Genomic DNA, 23,308 nt, shown 5'->3' with positions numbered 1-23,308 from the left:
CATGTACTATGTTTCTCATTCCAAAAAGGCCAAGGCTAGATTTTAGAGTAGAAAATACTGCTGAGGTACAGATAGGCCTAGCAAAGTAGTACAGTATGTTGTGAGACGTGGAGATTCTGACGTCTAAAGTTCACTAACCATCAACAACCTGGGTCTCCACTCCTCCTGCTGGGCTTTTGGCGGGGGTGTGTCTGCCAGACTGGATTGTGTACTTGCAAACAATCCTAGGTTAATAATTCATACCGGTGCTAGGCCTAGTTATGTCAGTAGAATAATCTGATACTACTGGTTATTGATTTTGCCAGTTTACAGTTGTTATACCAATAAAACAATATATTTTTTGTGAAGATAACACTGGGTCCTTCGTCTTGTTCACAAATTGCTGGAAAATATAGGCTATCCTAGTGTTGTGTACGTCGCATGGGGGCGTTCTACATTGTTTGTGAAATCTGAAAAAGTTGGGCCAGTTGATTACTGATTTATAAAGATGCATCTAGGGCCTATGTTCCTAAAGTTTGATCATTATTAATGTTTAGTTATATTGTTTTATGCATTACTTATTCTTTAGCTTAACACTTGCACAGCAGACAGGATTCACAGCCAGGATAGACAAGAAGTGGGTAGGTAGGCTAGGCGTCCCGGCCCTAACTGCTGGCCCGGCAAGTTCGTGGCGGAGCCAGTGCAATGATGCATGAATGCATGGGCTAGGTCGAGGCTTAGGACTCAATTATCTAGGCTACTTCATTTAAAAAGCTAAGCTTACCTTTATATTATAGTGTATCGAAGAAGGCATTTTATGATCGAAGTAGGAATTTTATAAGCGATGTAGTCTTGTAGAGGGAGATGTGATAATCATACAAAACCAAAAGGCTTCATTTAGTTAGCTTTAATTAATATTTCCGATTACATTATCATAATTATCTAGATAGATCAATAAATAGTAAAAGACGTTTTTAATTGATTATGATAACTTATGTCTGTGTACAGTAACTGTGTGCTTGCGGCACAACAATCAGACATAAACGTCAAGAAGGTTAACACCTTCCTATTCTCTACTGCAACTGGTGGGCTACAAAAAGTTGTTTGTGTGCGCTGCCCCTAGTGGGGTGCGGCCGTACAACTTGGAATGCCTGCGAAATGCATCACGTGATTCACATGCCCATGAAATATATCACATGATCCAATTGTTTTTCTTTGCTGATTCACACTACTACTACTGATAGTCAAACATAACATAAGACAAGCATAATTTTTCTCATAAATTAATAAACAATAAAACATTGGAGTATTATACAAAAATTGATTTTAAAAAATTGGTAATAATAAAGTAAGCAGCATCAATGCCACTGTCAGTGGGCATTTATTATAGGCAGTGGCTATTGTTGCACCAGTCTTAAGCTAATTGGATTGGATGTTGTATCTGTTGGTTTAAGACAATCAAAATTAGGAATTGGTTTAAGAGTGGTGTAACCACAGCCACTGCCTTTATTCTATTATGTATGGATCACAACATTTATGAATTTACAATAAGTTCCAATTAAATGTCTTTTAGCTTGAACTGAAATGGATTTTAATCACAGTGGGTATGGTGTCGAACAGTACCAGCCGCAATATTTAGCAGCTGTGGATGGATCCATTCCTGTGGATTATCCTGGGGCAGAAGTTGAATATGTTAATGGTAAGTCTTTTTAGTAGTTATATGAAATTCTGACCTATTATATTATTCAAGCATTTGAAAATACACTAACAATTGTAACAATTTAATCTACAAAATTTGGCTAGACAATATGAAGTACATGAATTAACTTTCTATGCTTGTTTATTGATTTGATTATTATTTTGACTCTTCTCTCTTGGTTTAAGTTATGAAAAATGAAATCATATGTAGAACATGAATTTTCCATAGTTGGTAAACAATAGTGAACAAACAAATAACTAGTAACCTACAAGTAACAAGTAATATTGATTTGTATACTTTGTATTTCTCTTTGTATAGAACCCATTGGTGTGTCTGCGCATGGTGAATATCATGGTAACAATTTAATCTACCTTTCATTTCATTTCATTTATTGTCTCAAACAATTAGAATGTACATAAATAGAAAAGGCGAAGAACAATCACAAAAGTACAAAAAACAGAGACAGGACACTCCAAAAGTAAAATCAATCACTGTCGAGTGGAGGCCCTTTACAAGAAAAACACAATACATACAATATAAAATTCTTCAGAAAGATAAAAAATCGAAAAATAAATATTGAAAAAATAGAAAAATGAGTAAAAATCAATAAACGAGCAAATTTAATTTAAAAGGTATTTGAGATATAAAAATATGCAGATAAGCATTAATATTTATCTTAAAATATTCAATGTAAAAATGTCAAAAAAATCATTTAAAATTTGGCTAGACAATATGAAGTACATGAATTAAATATGAAGTACATGAATTAAATTTCTATGCTTGTTAATTGATTTGCTTGCTATTTTGACTCTTCTCTCTTGGTTTAAGTTGTGGAAAATGAAATCATATGTAGAACATGAATTTTGCATAGTTGGTAAACAATAGTGAACAAACAAATAACTAGTAACCTACAAGTAATATTTATTTGTATACTTTGTTGTATTTCTCTTTGTATAGAACCCATTGGTGTGTCTGCGCATGGTGAATATCATGAAGTTCACAGTGTGCTTGGTGATGGTTGTGGCCATTATGGTGTCTCTACCGTGCACTTTGACATTCAAGAGGAGCTGCTATGGATGGGAACGCATCAGGTATTATTAGAATTATCTAAATCATGTTTTTAAAATGATATAACTTCTGAACACTGCAAAAAAGCTAGAGCCGTACATCATGATTTATGTGGCAAATATCTGTTGTGCCCATATGTGGGCAAGATGATGTTATGTTACCTCATATATATAAGGCTGGCGATCTCAAAACCAGCATTAGTGACCCAAAAATGAAAATTGACTTTTTAATATTTCCTTATTCTGCACATTGTAAGCTTTAAAATGATGGGTAATTTACTGGAATTGACTTACTATTGCCAAAGTTATGAGTAAAAGTATTATGGCTTATACTGAAGTATACAATACAGTACTGTCACATTCTTATGCTAAGCGGTTTGGCGCAGCAGAAACGGTTTGGTTTCCCAACCTCGTGGTCGGGGTTTCAATCCCTCGTTGTGCATTTTGCTTGTGTCCTTGAGCAAGACACTTTATCTGCATTGCTTCTCTCCACCCATGAGTATAAATGGGTACCTGGTGGGGTTGCCTGCTCCTGCGCTGATTACCAGCAGCAACAATTAGCATGCGGACCCAATGACAGGGAAAAGAACTGCACATTATAAACACAAGGAAGAGGCGCATTATTAATGCCCATACCAGTACCAGTACTTATTTTAACAAATTAGCAACAGTACGCTGGTTTTGGAATGGTAAGCCTATATTAGTATTATTGTACTGTTGTAGTTGAGAAAGTCTCTTTTCAGAACTACTTACGTGGTGTACCGCAAGCTTCAACATATATATTATTTCTTCACCATGCAAACCTTTAAGAAATATTATTTAATTTTCTACAGGGACATGTAACATCATACTATGGGCCTCACATGCAGAAGTACACCTCATTTCAAACACATGCCACACAACCTATTGTAGGAATGGCCACGTTTGAGGGCGGTGTTCTGTCTCTCACAGCAGACAGTCTTCGATGCAATTCCCGTCAAGGAATGCGCATATTTGATTACAAGTAAGTAATGGTTTCAATTTACATGTGAACTATATTGTAGTGAAACCACACAATTTCCGTAACACTTAATTTGTCTACCTACTTACATTTTCATCTTTTTAAGGCATGAGGCGATGGTGAATATGCAGTCCATGCTTTTATTTGATCCTTTTAATCTTGTCATGGGAGGCCAGAACAAAAAGTTGATCAAGTTAGACTTAACAACAGGAGAGAATCAGACGATATATGACATTGATGAAGAAGTCGTATCTGTGTTACGTACCAGTCAACGTTTCTTATGCTGTGGTGATAGCAGGGGGAAGGTATATTGTGTTATTCTAACCATCTTTAAAATTTTAGTGAACAAATGAGCAGGGGTGATAATTTTGGTTCTGTATAACTTAGAAATGGAGTTTGTTTTGGTATTACATATAAGGTTAGGGTGCAAAACAAAGAATAAATGGTTAATAGTAACATTACAGACTGTAAAATCCACACTAATGGCACTAGTCATATAATAATAACAATGATTTTTGTGATGCTACATTTTGTTATTGGTGATTTAATAGTGTTAGTGTTTGATATTACATTGTCGTTGTTGATCACAATAGCAGTGAACTTGTTCATAATAAACAATGCTTGAGAATCGTTTGTTACTTTATCTGCAGGTAAACCTACGTGACCCTGCCACAATGAAAGTAGTGCACTCACTTGATGCACAGTCAGGTGGGCTCACTGACTTTGATGTCCATGGCAACCAGCTAGTTACATGCGGTTTGACAGACAGGTATCAATCAATCAATTTATATATGGCACATTATACATTCCCTTAATAGATACATCATATTGAAGCAACCATGCCAAACTGTGGTACTTGCTCCAACAGCACATCATGAAGAGAAATATCAGAATATTTTAAATTCCAACAAGAATAACAGGATGAATACTAGGTCATATATACTAAAGTATTGCATCCACATTTCACATTTTATTTCTCTATTGTTTTTTTTTTTAAATTTAATATAAATTACTTATAATGATTTTATTTATTCATGCATTAAAATATTTTCAAATTTTTAGTCTTGAATCACTTCCCACACATTGGTCTTAGCTTAGCACTGGGCAATTTTACATTTATAAAAACTGATTTTTTTTTTACGTTGATCAAATCTTTTAAGATGTGTTTTTACTTCTGGGTTTTAGACTTGGCACAATGGCACTAGACCGTCTTTTGATTGTGTATGACCTCCGTGTAATGCGTCCAATTACACCCCTTCAAATTCCCATTGAACCTGTGTTTCTGAGATATGTTCCCACATATTCCAACAGATTAGCTGTAATTTCACAGGTAAGCATCTGATTAATCATCTAGTATCGAATTGGATTTGGGGTGGAGAAGTAGTTTGGTAGTTAAATGGCCATCTTCCAATCCCTAGGTCCTTAGCTCAACAATACTTGGTAAAAATGTATTTTCTCAACCGATTTCTGAGTTGTTAATTTTCCTTGCAGTCTGGTCAGTTCCAGTTGCTTGATCCCGGTGGTCTAGTAACTGCTGAAAGCATGTTCTTATATCAAATCAACACTGGCGGTCACATGGTCAGTGCAGTGGATGTGTCAACAAATTTTCAAGGCATTGCATTCGGAGAATCAGGAGGTAGGTTTCATCAGTAACAATTGTTCAGTAGATTTCATTTTATTAATAAACCTTGAGTGACTTGCCTTGTTGGTGATAATTTCCATGAAATAATAAATATTGCACTCAGATCATCTATTGACTTTGACAGTCATTAGTAAATGTGCCTTGAGAAGATGTTTATTGTGAAAAGAGCTATAGAAAAAAACAAGACCTCATTCGAGTGATGTTTGCCCTACCTGATGTGTTATCGTACTGAATACTCAGTACATACCCAAATACTTGCGAAAAAAATATTGTGATTGGGTGGGAATTGAACCCATGACCTCCAGATAACTACCCTGGTGTCTTAACCACTAGACCACCGAGCTTGCACTTAGTGTGGCTAGTGATGAATCTGATCCCCATGTAACAGCTACTGCAATGCTATATTCTGATGTAATTTTTTTTTTTATTTCATTTTTTTTTTTTATCATCACTGATCTTTACTATAATAGCTGGATTGCTCATCGGCCAATCCTGGTATAGAAAAAAAGTGAGGCCTCCGACTCCACTTTGAGGGCGAAAGTGACGTACCAGTTTAGAAGAGTTTCTTTTGGCATTGTGTAAATTACAGTTAAAAATAACAATTCTTGCAATACTTTTCAATAATAAATTTGAATTTAACGTAGGAATTTTTTTTCAAACCATCTAACCACTAGATGCGACTGTTTATGCAGTTTTCAAAAGCATGAGCGAAGTTGCATTGTTACAGTGACGTCGATCCCTAACAACGCAAATAACTTTGCTCGTTTTCTTAAACTGCATAAAAAGTCGCATCAAGTAGATAGATGATTTGAAAAATAATCATTATGTTAAATTCAAATTTATTATTAAAAAGTTTTGCAAGAATCGTTATTTTTAACAATAATTTAAACAAATGCTAAAAGAAACTTGTCTAAACTGATACGTCACTTAGGCCCCCCAACAATCCAGCTATTATAATAGAGATCAGTGTTTTAACTCCACATTTTTTTTTTTGTTTTTTTTTTTTTTTAATTAGGTTATGTGCACCTATGGAGTGAATCTAATAACGTGGTTTTCAATGATTACTCTCAGGAAACAGAGTTTGCTCCACAGGTAAGGGAAATAAGCTAATCACTACATCAATAAATTTATCTGAAATTAATTGATATTTACTGTTGGGTGTGTATGTTAAAAACAAAAGTATGTCACCCGCACTACATGCCACATGTCAACCAATCACAGGAGAGATCATTTAGAATTTTTAAATTTCAGCCATTTAAAAATCAGGATAGCTGCCAGGGATAGCTGTCATAAGACAATATCATGAATAATAATAATAATATATCAATGAATAATTTGGTTGCTATGATTGTATTAGGTGGACCATCTGAATCCTATTGGCATAATGGACGAGTTCACACCATTGTCAAGTATTCCCACGCCCTATGGAGAATCAACGCTGCTGTCCGAGGCAAAACATGTCAGGTATGTGCACAAAATGATTGTGTTGAAATTTGTGCACAAAGTGCATTACATTCTATGATGAATGATGAATACAGTAAAACGTCCATTTTACGAACTTCGATTTTACGAACTTCGATTTTACGAACTTCGATTTTACGAACTTTGATTTTACGAATGGTCTTTGCCCCTGATGACATCATTATCAACCAATTATACCGTAAAAAGTCCATTGCGCACGTTTTACAAAGATGTATATTTTTCTTAATAAAATCAAATTTGTTCTATTTATTTATTAATAGTCTGTCTCTTATACACATCTGGTGGAGATCAAGTACTCTAAGCTTGGGGTTGAAGATTTTGACTTTCGACACTACAACAAGACCAACTTCGCTGGACTAGAAACACACATTCCAAATGCATATTGCAATGCTATGTTACAGGTGAGATGAGTATCTTTTATCATGACTGATGATTTTAATATCATCTTACTTGTTACTTGTTCCGATAGCCGCCCTCATGTTGAAGACACTTCGCCGTCATTGACCATGAGAATGCTTGACATACTGTATACACAGCCATTGGGAGAGATCTTTTTTATACGAATACAGGATAGTAATAACGCAAAGAACTTGTCGAGAACGATCTATGCATTACAGTGGCCTGTCACTAAACTCGGATAGAGTGATGAACCTGTTGACTCATGAAAAATGCAGTTGAGAGTGTGTACATAACAAATGTGCACAAGATTCGTAATTTCAAAAATCGGATATTATGTACCCTGATTATGCTAAATCAGTTTTCAAATTATATAAAATTGATAAACTTTTTCTTTGACAATGACAGCATATATATCTGTAATATCACATGAAGTAATATATGCTACCATCCTCACAAAAAGTAAATTAACTTTAGTCCAAGTTCATGCCGGTCCTCTGTGAACCTGTGGCAGCCGTGGTGTAGTTAGTTGAGATGTACACTGCAGAACATCTACACGTTATACAAGAGAGTACTCTGCTCAAGAACCATGTTTGTACAATGTGCCAATAGCTTAAACATCTCTTTTGAAGGCAGGTACTCGTGATATGTATTTCACATAGAAAAGAAAGCTTGATGGATTAGAATCTTGACACAACAGTCTCCTTTGTTTGGTGTGCACACACCAGTTTGAATCATATAAACTAGGCTGCTTTTAAATACAAAATTCCATGTGTACAATGCCGCTAAAATTCCAGAGTAAATATTGACAGTACAGTCATTATTTTCCCCTCAATTAAGCTGAAATATGGAATTATGTTCACTTCGTGAGATGAAGACTTTGATGACCTATGTTATTACAGTTTTTCAGACCGGTAGGTTCCGAATCTTAGACGTTATCTGACGTAAAAAGAAGGTTAACTCTGTAATTTTAGGCTTTGAAATATGCATAATTATAATATAGATATTACTAACCAATTTTGTATTTTTTTCATTCAGGTTCTGTACTTCATAGAACCTCTCCGATGTGCAATGGAAAGCCACATTTGTGCCAAGGAGTTCTGCCTTGCCTGTGAGCTTGGTTTCTTATTCCATATGCTAGACCAGACTAAAGGCAAAACATGTCAGGTATGTACACAAAATGATTGTGTTGAAATTTGTGCACAAAGTGCATTACATTCTATGATGAATGATGAATACAGTAAAACGTCCATTTTACAAACTTCGATTTTACGAATGGTCTTTGCCCCTTATGACATCATCATCGACCAATTATACGGTAAGAAGTGCATTGCGCACGTTTTACAAAGATGTGTATTTTTCTTAATAAAATCAAGTTTGTTCTATTTATTTATTAATAGTTGATCTTTTCTTCCATTTCTGGTATAATAATCAATATATTAATGTAATAAACCTAACTAGAACAACGAACTACCAACGCAAGTGTCGTCGGATTGAGCGCACATGTTTAGGATGATGAGAGTGTTGGGATATGATCGCGAGTTTGAGATATGATCGCGAAATTCATGTAAACAACACAATTCGGCAATCTAACAACTAGAAAGAACACGATAGAAAGGTCCATAAAACATACAGATGTTTGAATAAGAGTTAACAAATAACATTTATTCAATGACTTTTCAATTAATTAAAATAATTTGGTTTTATTGAAGGTAAATTCAGCCAAACTCTAGCACGGTAGACCATGCTGCTGCACTGTCAGTTTGTGCTAGGCCTGGCCGCCGTCAGCCTATCAGCGCTTAATGGCAGGGGATAGCTAGGCTTAGGTATTGGAAACTGACAACCGATCTAGTTTACAAATTTTTCTATTTACACTGTACGAACAACCCTTGGTACCAAGGGGTACATAAAATGGACGTTTTACTGTCTATTGTGACTGCTTTTATCTAAAGCCAAGCAGTCACAATCATATGTTTGATCAAACTTTTATCTGATTATGCATGTATGCTTCAGGCTTTGATCAGGCTTTATCTGATTGTGTATGTATGTTTCATACATGTCTGATCAATTAAATCATGTACCTTTATGTGCACACAATTTTACAGAGATTACCTTGCCATGATTTTATCAATCAAATTCTGAATATAGTCCATGTTTATTTATCATATTTAATTTTATTTTTTTCATATTTTACCTTTTTTTATTTATCATATTTTTAATATCATATATTTATTTTTTGATTCATAATTTTAATAGTCTATTTTATTATCTGCACCATTTCTCTACAGGCTAGTAATTTCCTACGTGCGTTTCGTACGATTCCAGAAGCTTCTGCTCTTGGATTGATTATAGGGGATGCTGAAGAAGCAGCTGGAAGGGCAAACTTACCACGTCTTATTCAAAGCTGGAATCGGTTTGTCCTTCCACAGCTTATGCAGGTTTGTATTCAACCCTTGATGATTGTTATTATCTTGATAATAGAGAAGTTTTTCATGTGTAGTCCAGTACAAATTACTTTGCAATAGCTAGATAACAAGGTATACCACATTGAAATTGCAATTGCATCGCATCACCAGATTTAAATAAAGTTGAGCCCATTTATACCTTGTTTGATTTTATTTACAATATAACAATTACATAAAAAAGCATTAGAAAGACTCAGTACTTGGATGTGATACTGTTTTAGGAACACAAGGTCATGTAAACTTGAGTTGTCACATTATCGTTGAGCGGCACAGCTGGTGTACCGCTATCGATTTTACAGGTTTATGAACCAAGAACTCTGGCATCAGAAGGCAAGCTCCCTAACAAATAGTCGAGAGCTCCACTAAAATTATCTATGGTTATTTTGATACTAAAGGATACACAGGAAATTAAAGAAGATCCTTTGACCTCAGAAACTGATGTCAGCTCTGAAGAGGTCATCGTAACGCCATCGACCGTGCAGAGGTTGTTTGAGTCTGACATGGACATTGTGAACCGGTGCAAGTGCGGTAAAGAAACAACGCGGTCCACCTCAACAATGCTCGTTACTCTCAATTATCCAGATATGAATCCAGCAGGTTTGGACAATATTTTTAAAATTTATATTGTGTTTTCATTTTTGTTTGTACAATGTAATTTGTTTTTTTATTGTTAATTTATGTTTTGGGGGAATTATCTATAAAACCAGTCGGAACAATTTCTTTCTTTTTATATTTATACATTATAACAAGTCAGGAGGGTGTAACAATCTGTTTTACTCATGGTCTTGTTAATTTTATTGTATTGTTTTGGTTCTCTTATGGGTGAATTGTATTGTCAATATATGTGATATAAAATGAAGTGGTTTGTTGTGGTTACGCTATTCCAATTAAAAAGAAAATTACCATTTCTGTTGGTTTCAAGTCACTTCCTTCAAGTGTCTCTCGGTATGGAGTAATGATTCATTATTCTACCCTCACAAAATACACTGGTTGGATTATTTAATGCAGTAGATATGAATTGTGTTTTCCTTTTCTTGTCATCATCCAGGTGCTGGTCAACCTCCAAAAGTGTTCAGCTTTGCTTCAGTTTTACAAGGAAGTTTATCATTAGAACATATGACGCAGGCTTGGTGTAAAGACTGCAAGAAGTATCTGCCGACAGTAAGTATTGATAGATTTTTAAAAGTTAAATTGAAGCATTTCATTTTCTTTTTAATAGAGGGAATGCATCTGTCCAAATTCATAAAACATTTGTTCCCATATATTTTGTGTACACTATTGTTATCATCGCCATCAACATCATCTTCGTCATTATCATCATATCTTCATCATCATCATTATAGTATTGTTAAGATAACTACTTAAACTTGTTCAACATCATTGTAGTAATCACTACCATAAACATCATCATATGTTTGATTGTGTTGTTTTTGATTCACATAGACTTTGTTTGGTTTTTTACATTCCTCAGAATAATTGGTTGTGACTTTTTTTGCTGAATAAGCATTCATGTACAATACGTGGATTTGGAATATTAACAATTAGACCTATTCTGAAACATTACCAATAAAGCCTGATGTGATAGAGGTTAATAAAAAATGAAAATTATGGAGAATAAACAAATTTTGTCAATTGCCAACTAAGGGCAGTTCAGCATGGTTAGCAGAGCATTGAACCAATACTACATTTGTAAACCAACGATTTCAGCCTGTGAGCTGCTTGTTTTGGTTATAATGTATGCATCCTTTCGTTTTTACCACAGGTGCAGACGAGAACAATCAAGCGTCTTCCCGATGTGATCGCCATTAATTGCCAACTAGAAACCAATAGCGACATGATGTTTTGGAGAACACAAGAGGAGGTACTGCGCAGAATCATATTTGTCTCTCCTCCACCTGTCCCCACCTGTTCCCACTCCTCAAGCTATTTCCTTACTGGACAGCATCTTGCATTTCTGCACTTGCTGCCTGACTTGTGAGAAATTCCCAGATCTTTCGGTCTTGAGCTGCAACCTCCGAGTCCACCTATACATATAGTCTGTCCAAATCTCGCTTAATGACATGTTTGCAAGTGGTTTTAGGTCTTCCTGATCTGCATTTTCCATGTGTGGGGTTCCAATTATATAGAAGTTTAGGAATCCAAAACCCCAAAATTTTTCTGACTGAAAGTATCATTTTATAAATGTTGATTGATTGATTGATTGCTTTGGTTTATATGTTTTTAATTTTTCAAGATTGCTAAGCAGAATGGAGATGAAGTAGCAGATACAATAGTGTCAACAACCAAAATGTGCAGATATGGAAAAGGATGCACAAGGAAAGATTGCAAGTTCAGGCATTCTGAAGATGATGAAGGCATTAATGTGTAAGTACAGTGAAAGTTTTATGCACACTTGTGGAACCAGGGGAGCTTGTAGAATTGAAACTTTATATTATAGTAAACTCCTTACTCAAGGAATCCTAATTATTTTAGGCTACAGATAATATTATATTATTCTATCTATTTTGTGTCAGAAAAAGCCAAAATAATCATATTGTTTATTATTTATTTATGTACAGATAATTAAGAACTATTGTATTCCACATTATATTACATGTCTTTATACACTTGTAAAAATGTTGTTTAATTGTGAAAGGTCTCTAGTTCAGTTCAGTTCAACTTTATTTATCCACGGAGGCCCAGATCAACACAGGGTTGTTCTTCCCTGGGGCCGTGCACAATAATACATAAATACAATAATTACAATACAATATATAAAAGGTACAACAAGGAACAATCAGAACAAGATAAAATGATTAGATGATTAGAGACTTAAAGTTGACTTAATTTGAATTTAAATGAGTGCAGTGTTGGAGCTGTTTGAATGTCAACATTCAGGTTGTTCCATTCCAATGCCCCTTTATAGGAAAGACTACGTTTTTTATATTCAGTCTTGGGTAATGGCAGAACAACATTTTTCTGGTTATGTCTTAAGTTGTAATTATTTATATTATAATTAAACATATTCAAAAGATAGGTTGGTGACAAATGATAAAGAATTTTATATACAAATATATTGCGATTTAAAGCTTGCATATCTAAAAGTGTTTTCCATTTAAGTTGGTTTCTGACTTCTATGCTGGATGTATCCCAAGATGCCCCACAAATTATTCTTCCTGCTCTATTTTGGATTATTTGTAAACGTTTGGCTTTTGTTACTCCACAATTAGACCATACAACATTACAATACTGGAGGTGAGGAAGAACTATGCTATTGTATACATTTAAAAGAGTGTATTGAGGAATGAATGGTTTTGCCTTTTTTAACATATATATACCACTTAGTGCTTTTTTACGAACATTTTATATTTGATCATTCCAACTTAAATATTTATCAATAATTACACCAAGATATTTACATTTATCTACCCTAGTTAAATTAATACCATTGATATTTACAGATAAACAATTATTTACAGTACTTAGTCTTTGTCTGGAACCAATTAGCATGAATTCAGACTTTTTAACATTGAGCCATTTTTCTGTAATATTTACAAGTGCTGTAGTTGTGGAGTAATTCGGACGGAAGCCTGATTGGTTATTATTTAAAAGATCGTTATTATTTAGATAGTCATATAATTGATCAAAAACAGCTCGTTCAACTATCTTAGAAATTACGTTTAGTACAGAAATTGGACGGTAATTATCTGGGTTGCTTCGATCACCAGCCTTAAAAATGGGTAGTACATTAGCTTGTTTCCAATTTGTTGGAAATTTGCAAGTTGTAAACGAGTAATTAACAAGGTGTGTTATAATGGGGGCAATTATGGGTGCAACTAGTTTTAGGAGTTTAGAGGGAATATTGTCACAGCCAGTAGCTTTATTTATAGATAGTTCATTTAACTTTTCTGTGACATAATTACATGTTACTGGTTGGAAGTCAAAAAATAAATCTTCATTTATATTAATAGTATTGTTAGTATCATAATTACAAAAGTTATTGTCTGGAATGTTATTCGCTAATTTAGGACCAATACTAGTAAAATATTTATTCATTGAATCTGCAATAATTTTGGGGTTGTTAGATGTCCCATTTTCAGTATTAATGCTTACAATATTAGTGTTTTTGCTTTTAGTTGGAATAACATGACGTAAATTTTGCCATGTATTTTAATATTGTTTTTACTTTCAATTATAGCATTTGAAAGGAATTCTTTCTTTACCTTACGTATTAAGATATTAGTTTTGTTTTTAATGATGCGAAAGGCTTCCCACATGTCAGTATGTGGGAAGTATGTTACTTATTTTGTTGCTTTTATGTAGTTGTATGGTTCTTTATCAATTAATTTGTGTATTACTTGAAATATCTATGTATTTTTTTCTTTAGAATTAAGATTAACACATCCTCGTGGGTGCCATGCGGAATCAAGATGCGACTCTCAGAAAATGGAGCTCTGGAAATTCATGACATAGACAAAGAAGTGAGCTTGTGTTTGTCAGGGAGTGAATAGTCCTTAATAGCTAAGATAAATAATCTATATTTATTATATTTTATTTAGTGAAATGATCACACCTTTCTTGTCATAGACATTGGTATTTAACCAATTCAAATTTTGTTCTGACAAATGCTTGTAATTTTTTTGAGGCCAGAAAGTATAACTAAATCATATTAGGAATTGTAAAACATGAGCCAATAGGTATTAATGATTTTAATATGTTCTTTATTGAAATAGGAGGAGCTCACTAAATCCAGTGACGATGGCTTCCAAAAGTATCTCTTACATACGTCGGTAGCACACATACAGGATTTGAGGTCTGGCGGGAACCTTATTGCCCACATTAATGTTGGCAAAATGTATCATAAACGGAAAGAGGTAAGTTAGAGCCCAGACAACATCAACTCATCAAATTAAATATCCCCTCCACTATAATACTGTGTATAGAGCTACTATATTCATGAGGGTCTATATAATGTATTTTGTACTTATATACTTTTTAGTACTGTACTCTAGTGCATGCATGATAGTTAACTATACACATGTGGATTTGTAGTAGTATTAAGAATTGACTGTTTTTTTATTCAAGGTTTATTTCCAAAATACATCTCAGTTAAAATCTGAATTACAAATGGTTATAGTTTACATATGTAATAAAATTACAGTCAAATTAACTATACATTTGTTCATATGGAATGTAATATCATGCTATATCTGGTTGAAGTTTATGCATTGCATAATAACCAATTTTAGCATGACTAACTCACTGTCAGAATGAAGTATAAATCATTTAAATGTAAGCCAACCATTAATTTGGAGCTGTAGCTCGATGGTTAAAATGCTTGTCTTCCAATCACAGGGTCCTAGGTTCAAATCATGTTATGTTACAGGATGATGTTTTTTCACAACTAAAAAGAACTCTCTAAACAACAATAATTGAGACTTACTTTATTAAGTGTCTTGTGTGTATGTTTGTCTTGTTAAAAGCAAACAAAAAATTACAAAATACACACATTCTGAATGTTTTTTTTTAAATTGATTGAATTATATAATAATGCACTATTTGCATTTGGCTAACATATACTTGTGATTGATTTTCAGGGTGTAACACATACAAATTGGTACGTGTTTAATGATTTTGCCATTACGCCTATTGAACGGCATGAAGCCAGGCAGTTCAACCTAGATTGGATGACGCCCTGTGTTCTGTACTTCACGCGGACAGATTTAGCAGAACATCACGACACGACTGGTGAGGAAAACATTCTTTTATTGACATGGATAATACGTTTGTAACACCGGCATAAATAATCATGTTGTTGCGAGTATACTCTATTAATAGAGGTTATGCACAGTACCGAAAGATGATGATGAAGTCAGCTTACATGACATTACCTGTCTTATGAACTGTTGTCATCATTTCTATCAATCTTTCCATTTTTAGAATGCCATTTCAAGACTTACTGCTTTGGCATAATAGAAAACAGCAGCCTGTTTATAAGACGGCTGTAAAAATATGAACTGTTACTGCTGCTCTAAAAATAAACTTGTAACTTCATTCATCATTTTAAATTTTAATTATTTAATTATTTTCATGTGACTTCATCTAGTACATTATCCAATTGATGAGTCGGTGCTACTGCATAAGGCATCACTAGCTCAAAGTACTGAAGTCCAGCATAGCACGTTCACAGCTTTACAATCTGGTGAACTCCAGTTTGAAGATGGCTTCCCAGTAGCTATTGATGCTGAATTTGTCTCTCTCAATCAGGTAAATTAGTAATAATAATCAAAGTTTAATGGAGTGGGAATAAAATATGTGTAACTTCTCAATTTTTTCTTAGCCTGTAAATTATACTTCAATTCTGGCATTCATTTGCATATGATGTGTATTGTCATTTGGAAATATTTGGCCTACCAACCAACATTTTTATCTCCTTTCATGTTTGACATTAAATATATCATCACAAACATTGATACTTTTGTATCGTCATACTTATCTTTACTTAGTCTTAATATTCAACACATAAGACACATGATAACACATGTCATATACCTTCAAATGTAAGACTGCACTATTTTGTTGGCAAGTCATATTTTGTGAATTTTAGTAGAAAGTCCATTTTGACATCACCATGGGTACATAATAATACTTCAAGAAATATGACTACGCTCTGTCCCCAATATAAGTTTTGTGTGACAAATACCCATAATTTACTCATGTAATATGAAATCATCATGCCATATATGGGCATATCAGATATATTTGTTACATAAAACTTGATAAGACTAAGCTTTCCACTGACAAAAGCTATATCATGAATTTTGTTTGGTTATGAACCACTACATCTGAATGAATGGAAAGCTTTTTGTGCTTTGTTGTCATGTGGCAGTTGAACTTGTAAGAATAGGTCATGAGATAAAGATAGAAATGAAAAGCAAGTCTACGAAATATGATGCCATGCTAGATAAGACCTGTCCTAGTTACATTAAGTCTACGGTCACACTAGAGTCTCAAGCCTGGCTTGATTCACCGAGGGTGAGATTTTCATAATGTGACCGCACCTGGATCGACTCGCGCCTGACGTGACCTCGATCTCAATCTACCTATCTCGATCCCGGCTCAGTACCCAGATTGACCCTGGATTGACCCTGGCATGACCGGGATTGACATTTCCTCGTCAGCTGTCAACCAATCACAGTCGATGACGCCGTTGCGTTTAGAAGTTCTCGAACAAAAAACCTGCGGCAATCATCAGTTGTCATTTATAAATGCACTTATCAATCCGAAAACTAGCATCGCCATTACATCTGAGCCTAGGCCTAGATCATCTAGATTCGCACGCGGGGCCGGTATTTTGATTGTGGCGGCGCTCTAACTTCCTGTTTCGACTTTCATAATTTGGAGGTCAATCCAACTAAATTCAGGTAGTGTGACCGACCCAGAATTTCGAGCCTGGCTTGAAATCTCACCCGCGGTGAGTCAAGCCAGGCTTGAGACTCTAGTGTGACCGTAGCCTAAGTTATCAGTTGAATTGACAACACAGAAAGCTGCTAGATAAGACCTAGAAAGTTCATAACAATCTGGTATATACTTGTTATTCTAGTGAATTGGCAACACAGAAAGCATATGGATGAGTTGAAAATAGCCAAAAAAAACTAAAAATAAAAAAAAAACATGTCAAGCAGTACCCACACGCTCTTGCTAGGAGCCTATTTTTATCAGTGGTTCAAATAAAACAAAAATATATACTACAGTAAAAGGCCAATGGTTAACCTTTATATTGCTGGTTGTTGTTACAACAGGAAGAGGCTGAGATCCGTAGTGATGGTACAAGGACCACTGTTAAACCAAGTCAGATGTCAGTTGCCAGGATTACCTGCATCCGCGGCGTTGGACCCATGCAGGGCATTCCTTTCATCGACGATTATATTTCTACTCAAGAACAGGTAAATTTTCCTCTACTGGGATTAACTGTGAAAATGAAAATTGACTTAAACATATTGTTGTTCTCCATTTTGTTAGCTTTAAAATGATGGGTCTTTTACCGGAATCTACTTAACTATGAGTAAAATTATTATGGCTTCTCTGTACTTAGGTATCTAATTACTCAGTTTAACAATTAGTGACATTACGCTGGTTTTCAAATGGCAAACCTCATATAGTGATTCATCTATATCCCCTGTACTTCTATTACTTTTAACTTAATAATGTGATAGTTTATTTTGTACTTTTTTGTGAATAGGTGGTGGACTACCTGACTAAATTTTCCGGAATAAAACCTGGTGATCTAGATGTAATGATATCATCAAAGCACATCACAACTCTCAAATCAACCTACTTGAAACTCCGGTACCTAGTCGACAGAGGGGTCACATTTATTGGTCATGGACTGAAGAAAGATTTCAGGGTCATAAACCTACAGGTAGGTGTAAGTTTTTCTTTGTATGTTTGTATGTATGTATATTAGTGGGTGGTGGTTGAAGGATGGGTAAGTGTGTGTTATTGGGATTTTTTTCCCTTTATTTCTATCTTAAAAACGTTCAAAATTTAAATGAAAACATTTTATTTTTATTTATTTACCCAAAAAAAACAGTAGACACAAATCAGTCATGGTTAACATTATTAAACAAGATGGTACAAAACACACAGACATTATGAGTTTAACTAATCATGCATAAAACACTATGATGAGAAGTATGTAAATAGAATTAAATATATCAATATACAGATAGGCCTGAACTAAATTGTGTTATGAAGAAATTAATCTACTAATAAATTCATTTTTTAAAATAAGGACTCTACTAAAAGAAACAAAAAAACATCATTATTTCCTAAATTACTATTATTGCTCATTTGATCAGATCAAAGTAGGTATTGATTTGATTTGTGCCTCATCATTTTTATAATATTAATAATTCATATACTATAGCAGCATGAAGCCTCATGTGGATGTGACGCAGCAGTTTGCATTCTCATGTTATATCAGTGTGGCTATGACATGCTGCTTGCCCTGAGGGACCTTTGCATTAAGTGCTGTAAATATATAATGCAATAATATTTTTCATACTGGCTAGCTGTATATACGATCCATGTATTTCATTTAGCAAGCATCAAATTATTGTTTGTTGGAAAGGGTTTTCTTAAAATTGTATGTGTTTTTAATTATTTTGGTTAATGTTAATATCATTACAATTATGTTAATTAAGCAAAAAATTAATGTTTATTGTATATTTTTGCTTTTCTTAGGTTCCTTCAAATCAAATAATGGACACAGCAATTCTTTTCAGCCTACCTAAGCAGAGACTTTCATCATTGAAGTTCCTTGCCTGGTATTTCTTGAGTAAGTTGACATTCATCTCAGCAGCTAACACCTCAAAAAACAGAATGTATTCACATATGCCATTTAAACGCATGCTCATAGACTGCTATACATATTGCCAAAAAAAAAATAAATATGTATTGCTATATGTATTTGGTTAGTATATTTATTCTATATATATATATATTTTTTCTTTAGGCTAAGCTTGCCACCATTCAATTGGCGTGCCTAGGGGCCTAAGCCTAAATTAGATAGTCTAGCCTTATGGCCGCAGTTCGAGGCCTATCATGTTCTAGGTAGTCCTATTTAAAAAAAAAAAATGTTAATGCATTTTAGGGCAACAGAAGAATTTTGGCCTAATAGAATTCTCAAGGCTACATATTGTGTTTTATTCAGTTTGGTAAAAAATACAAATTCAAAATTATATATGTTCAGGTGTGTCTTTTATGTATTGATTACATTTAGGGATTTAATGATTACAACATTCAAATTTTTAATGCTACAAACCGTTTTGTTAACTTTTGCAGAACTGAACATCCAATCTGAAACTCATGACAGCATAGAAGATGCGCGCACAGCATTACTTCTCTACCAGAAGTACCTGGAAGGCAGCGACAATGGAAACGATAAAGTGTCGTGGAAAGCAACTCTCAAAGAACTGTATGAACAGGGTCGAAAATTAAACTGGAAAATACCAGAACCGGATGCTAGCCAATAGTTATGCTTTCATAAACACATTCTGCTTTCATCAATAGTGTTACAGGACCTGCCATAGTGGCCAATTGTAGCATAATTATGCTTCAAGGCATAATTTTGACCCCATAGCATGTACATCAATGCTACGCATAATTTCATGAAAACGTAGCATAATTTAGAATTGATGTAAATTTCATTACATTTAGAAAATAAATTGCAAAAAAGTCAGATAGTGCCATTTCCGAGCATCTAGATGCCTATTTTTGAAATTTTCTCACCTCACCTAGAAAGGCAAATAAGGTAAGGGGGAATGGCAACGAGTGGGTTAAATCTGATTTTAGCCAAATACGCTATTTTGAACGCAAAAAGTACTGCATTCCCGACTGCCGGGTATCCAAGTACTAAAATGTTAGTTAAATCCATGGCAGTCATGTATATATCAGCTATTTGAGGCTTAGCATCTGTAGCATAATTTTATTCCAGGCAATAGCATAATTTCATTCGACACAGTGTCAACGATGGGACCTGCTAATATTTACTTAATGCACTTCCCCTGGATGCGTGCAATATAGCGGGGCACTAGCTGGGACTGACCCCGGGTTGTACAGATATTTTTAGTCCTTGGAATGCCGGAATGTATCTAGGACTGACCAGGGAATGTAATCGGACTGGAAAGGGCCGAGAATGACAGAGTTTTTTTTCTGTGGTTTTGGATATTTGTGGTCAAAGGTCACAAATGAGGCTACACATTGCACAAGAGGCAAACAAGGTTGGGACCTGAGGAAATTCTTAGTAAAGTATTTGCTCAACAAAGATAAGATAAAACAAGAAATAAATGTATTTTAAAATGCGAGTCCTGTTTAACAATCTCTTTAAAATTAGACACATGAAGGTAAACTTAACAGAGTAGTGGATTATGACCTTAAATTATTGTTGGTAATGTGTATTTTTTCTTACAAGTTGATAAATAAATATCAATTGATGAATTTCAGTTTTCTGTATGATTAGTATTTGCAGTTCTACTTCATTGATTTATAGAGTACTACCATGTGATACTACTCGGTTGCTATCGTTGCAAAAAGCGTTCTACCGGACACCATTTTCCTCGCTGACAAACCATTGATCCCAATTCTAACCTAATTATTAAGATATTGTATCTTACTTTTTCTTTCTAAATTTTAAGTGATGATTAAATGTGTGTTCGATAACTAATATAGTTCGAGCTTTTATGTTTTTAGTACATTTTGATGGTAAAATATGAGATTTTAAAATGCCTATTCCAAAAAGCCTATGAAGTCATTCAGGCGTAATGAACGGTAACCAACACCTATTGACAACAGAGTGTGCCACCTGGTGTCGTGACGACACTACTGTGGTACTCTATAAAAAGTTTGTTTTTTTTAAGTATTTTTACATTTTGATCTATAATATAATACATGTAAATAGATCAACAGTAAACCATCTTCTGGTAATGGTAAACTTCCTGATAGATTGTAATATGTTGCCAGGTGTTCATTAGCCAAATGAGCAGAGTGGTGCCAGTGAGCACGTCACAGGTAGGTTGGCCCCGTCACCCAATGCCACAATGAGGCCTTCAGAACAAAACTGTTTAAAATTTGCCTATCAAAATTGATTGCTACTCCCAAATATTGTGATATAAAAACACAATTTTTGACCATACTAAGACATAATTCTCTCCTCCATGAACCTATTTACCAGTGAGTTTATTCTGCAACCATGTATTTATTTATTCAAATATCTGCCATGACAAACAAAAGTACAAAACAATTGAATAGAAAAGGCAAGGAGAAATCAACACCTATACAAAACCCTATAAACAAAATATTATTAAATACTATTATACAAGAAAATTACAAAGACAAATATACAAAAAAAAAAAAAATTAAATTCTACAATTAATACATCTACCAGAGGCCGGTGTAGGTGTGGGGTCGAGGCGGCCCATCCCATTTGGAAAGTGGATAACAAAAGGAAAGAAAATGAAATTATTGATCGCCCAAAAACGCGGCCTCGGTGGTTTTTTCCGTGCTTCTAGGAAACAAACATTTCCCGGAACCCATAAGGTAGTGTTGTCTCTCGATCGTGACCTCACCCCTTTTTTTTTTCGGTGTCCCACTTTCGGACACCTCTGGAACCGCTATTGTCTACAATAAAGTGAACAACTACAAATACAATTATCAACATTAAAATAATTTAAAACGTGTATACCGTATTTATTCAAATGAATGCCGCAGGGAGTTGAGAAGGGTCTTTGATGGGTGCGTTTATTCGAGGGAGGCGTTTATTGTTATTTTTATATATTGTTTTTGTTGGTGTAAAATGGATACGTATTTGCTCACAATATATGGAACTACAACACATAATTAGCCTACCGTCAAAATGTGTTATTGTGACTATGAAGACTTACTGATCCCAACCAAATTATTAAAAAAAATGAAATACCGTACTCGCGCGAATAAGCGCCCGGGCGCTTAAAATATTTTTTTGCACTTTCTGAGGGGCGCTTATTCAAACGGGGCGCTTATGAAAACAGAGTGGAAATTGAGGGGGCGCTTATGGAAATAGATGAAAATCGAGGGCTTCTTATGGAAATTATTAAATTCAAGAGGCACTTTTTGAATGAAGAAAGATTATATAAGGACATTACGAAAGGTGGTTAGAAAAGATAATCGCCAGAGAACGTGGCCTATGACAAGAATGCGTGAATATTTACATAACAGCAAAATAGCAGATGCAATTAATGGTGGTAAGTAGTGGTTAGTTTGTTGGCCATCGGCCGATTGAGATTAGCAGGATGGCAGGATCATTGTATTTTTTCTTGAAAACTCAGATAAGAATGTGCTAAAGGTCGAGAAAAGAAAAAGAGGATTAGGAATAGGCATAGACAAATATATAAAAAGAGTAAAGTTGGAAATATACTGTCTGTCCAGGAATCGTTTGCTCTCATATGTCCAAGAGAAATAGGCCTATCCTAATTTTGATATTGACCGAAGAAGAATCGTGTTTTCACTCTACAGCTCAAATCATGCCAACAACCACAATCCCAGGATTGATTGGATTATTGACTTGCTAATAAGAAAATCTTATGAGGGGGCGCTTATTCACGAGTACGGTAGAACATGAATAGAATGTGTTGAGAATGATATTGCTTCCATTAGTTTTGTTCAGTCATTTAAGGAGCGTTTATTCGAGCGAGGCCTTCATTCCAAATGAGGCTCTGGAGGTTGAGTTTATTCGAGAGGGTGTTTATTAAAATACATACGGTATTTAAATAATTAGGCGGTCCCAGTATATACTAGAGCCTTGTAGGACGCCGGATGACACGCGGGAAAACATACCGGTATTATTATTATTAATAATAATAATAATATTATTATTATTATTATTATTATTATTATTATTATTGTTGTTGTTATTATTATTGTTATTATTGTTGTTATTATTTTGTTATTATTATTATTATTTTTATTATTATTTATATTATTATTATTATTTATTATTATTTGATATTATAATTAGCTATGTAATATTATTCATGGCCTTTTTTGGTTGATTACTTTTCA

The 23,308-nt window shown here is 34.4% G+C and overlaps 1 protein-coding gene across 1 annotated transcript; it reads left to right on the top strand.

Annotated features, from left to right (window-relative positions):
• Positions 1–430: 430 nt before the first annotated feature.
• Positions 431–20,710, top strand: LOC117112160 (PAN2-PAN3 deadenylation complex catalytic subunit PAN2-like). Its single transcript, XM_033255227.1, has 26 exons — positions 431–620; positions 1,553–1,678; positions 1,997–2,032; positions 2,636–2,769; positions 3,579–3,748; positions 3,852–4,050; positions 4,396–4,514; positions 4,931–5,075; positions 5,237–5,381; positions 6,403–6,479; positions 6,745–6,846; positions 7,130–7,270; positions 8,304–8,432; positions 9,554–9,703; positions 10,126–10,327; positions 10,779–10,891; positions 11,493–11,591; positions 11,964–12,094; positions 14,097–14,190; positions 14,443–14,583; positions 15,307–15,457; positions 15,816–15,976; positions 17,512–17,655; positions 17,952–18,131; positions 18,956–19,049; positions 19,556–20,710. The coding sequence occupies exons 2-26, from the start codon at positions 1,564–1,566 to the stop codon at positions 19,744–19,746; spliced, it is 3,363 nt and encodes a 1,120-aa protein (XP_033111118.1). The 5' UTR covers positions 431–620; positions 1,553–1,563; the 3' UTR covers positions 19,747–20,710.
• Positions 20,711–23,308: the final 2,598 nt, after the last annotated feature.

Source organism: Anneissia japonica, unplaced genomic scaffold, assembly GCF_011630105.1.
Source record: "Anneissia japonica isolate Jap-2015-1 unplaced genomic scaffold, ASM1163010v1 scaffold2707_len876726_cov182, whole genome shotgun sequence".
Classification (NCBI taxonomy): Eukaryota; Metazoa; Echinodermata; class Crinoidea; order Comatulida; family Comatulidae; genus Anneissia; species Anneissia japonica.
Note: the sequence above shows the minus strand (reverse complement) of the source record. Positions and strands in the feature narration are given on the sequence as shown.

What these genes read in the sequence shown, in the direction of transcription:
- LOC117112160 (XM_033255227.1), top strand. Translation starts at nt 1,564, where the DNA reads ATGGATTTTAATCACAGTGGGTATGGTGTCGAACAGTACCAGCCGCAA. An exon ending in ATGCGCATATTTGATTACAA is followed by an intron (nt 3,749 to 3,851) that starts GTAAGTAATGGT and finishes CATCTTTTTAAG; the next exon opens with GCATGAGGCGATGGTGAATA. An exon ending in TTCATGACATAGACAAAGAA is followed by an intron (nt 14,191 to 14,442) that starts GTGAGCTTGTGT and finishes TTATTGAAATAG; the next exon opens with GAGGAGCTCACTAAATCCAG.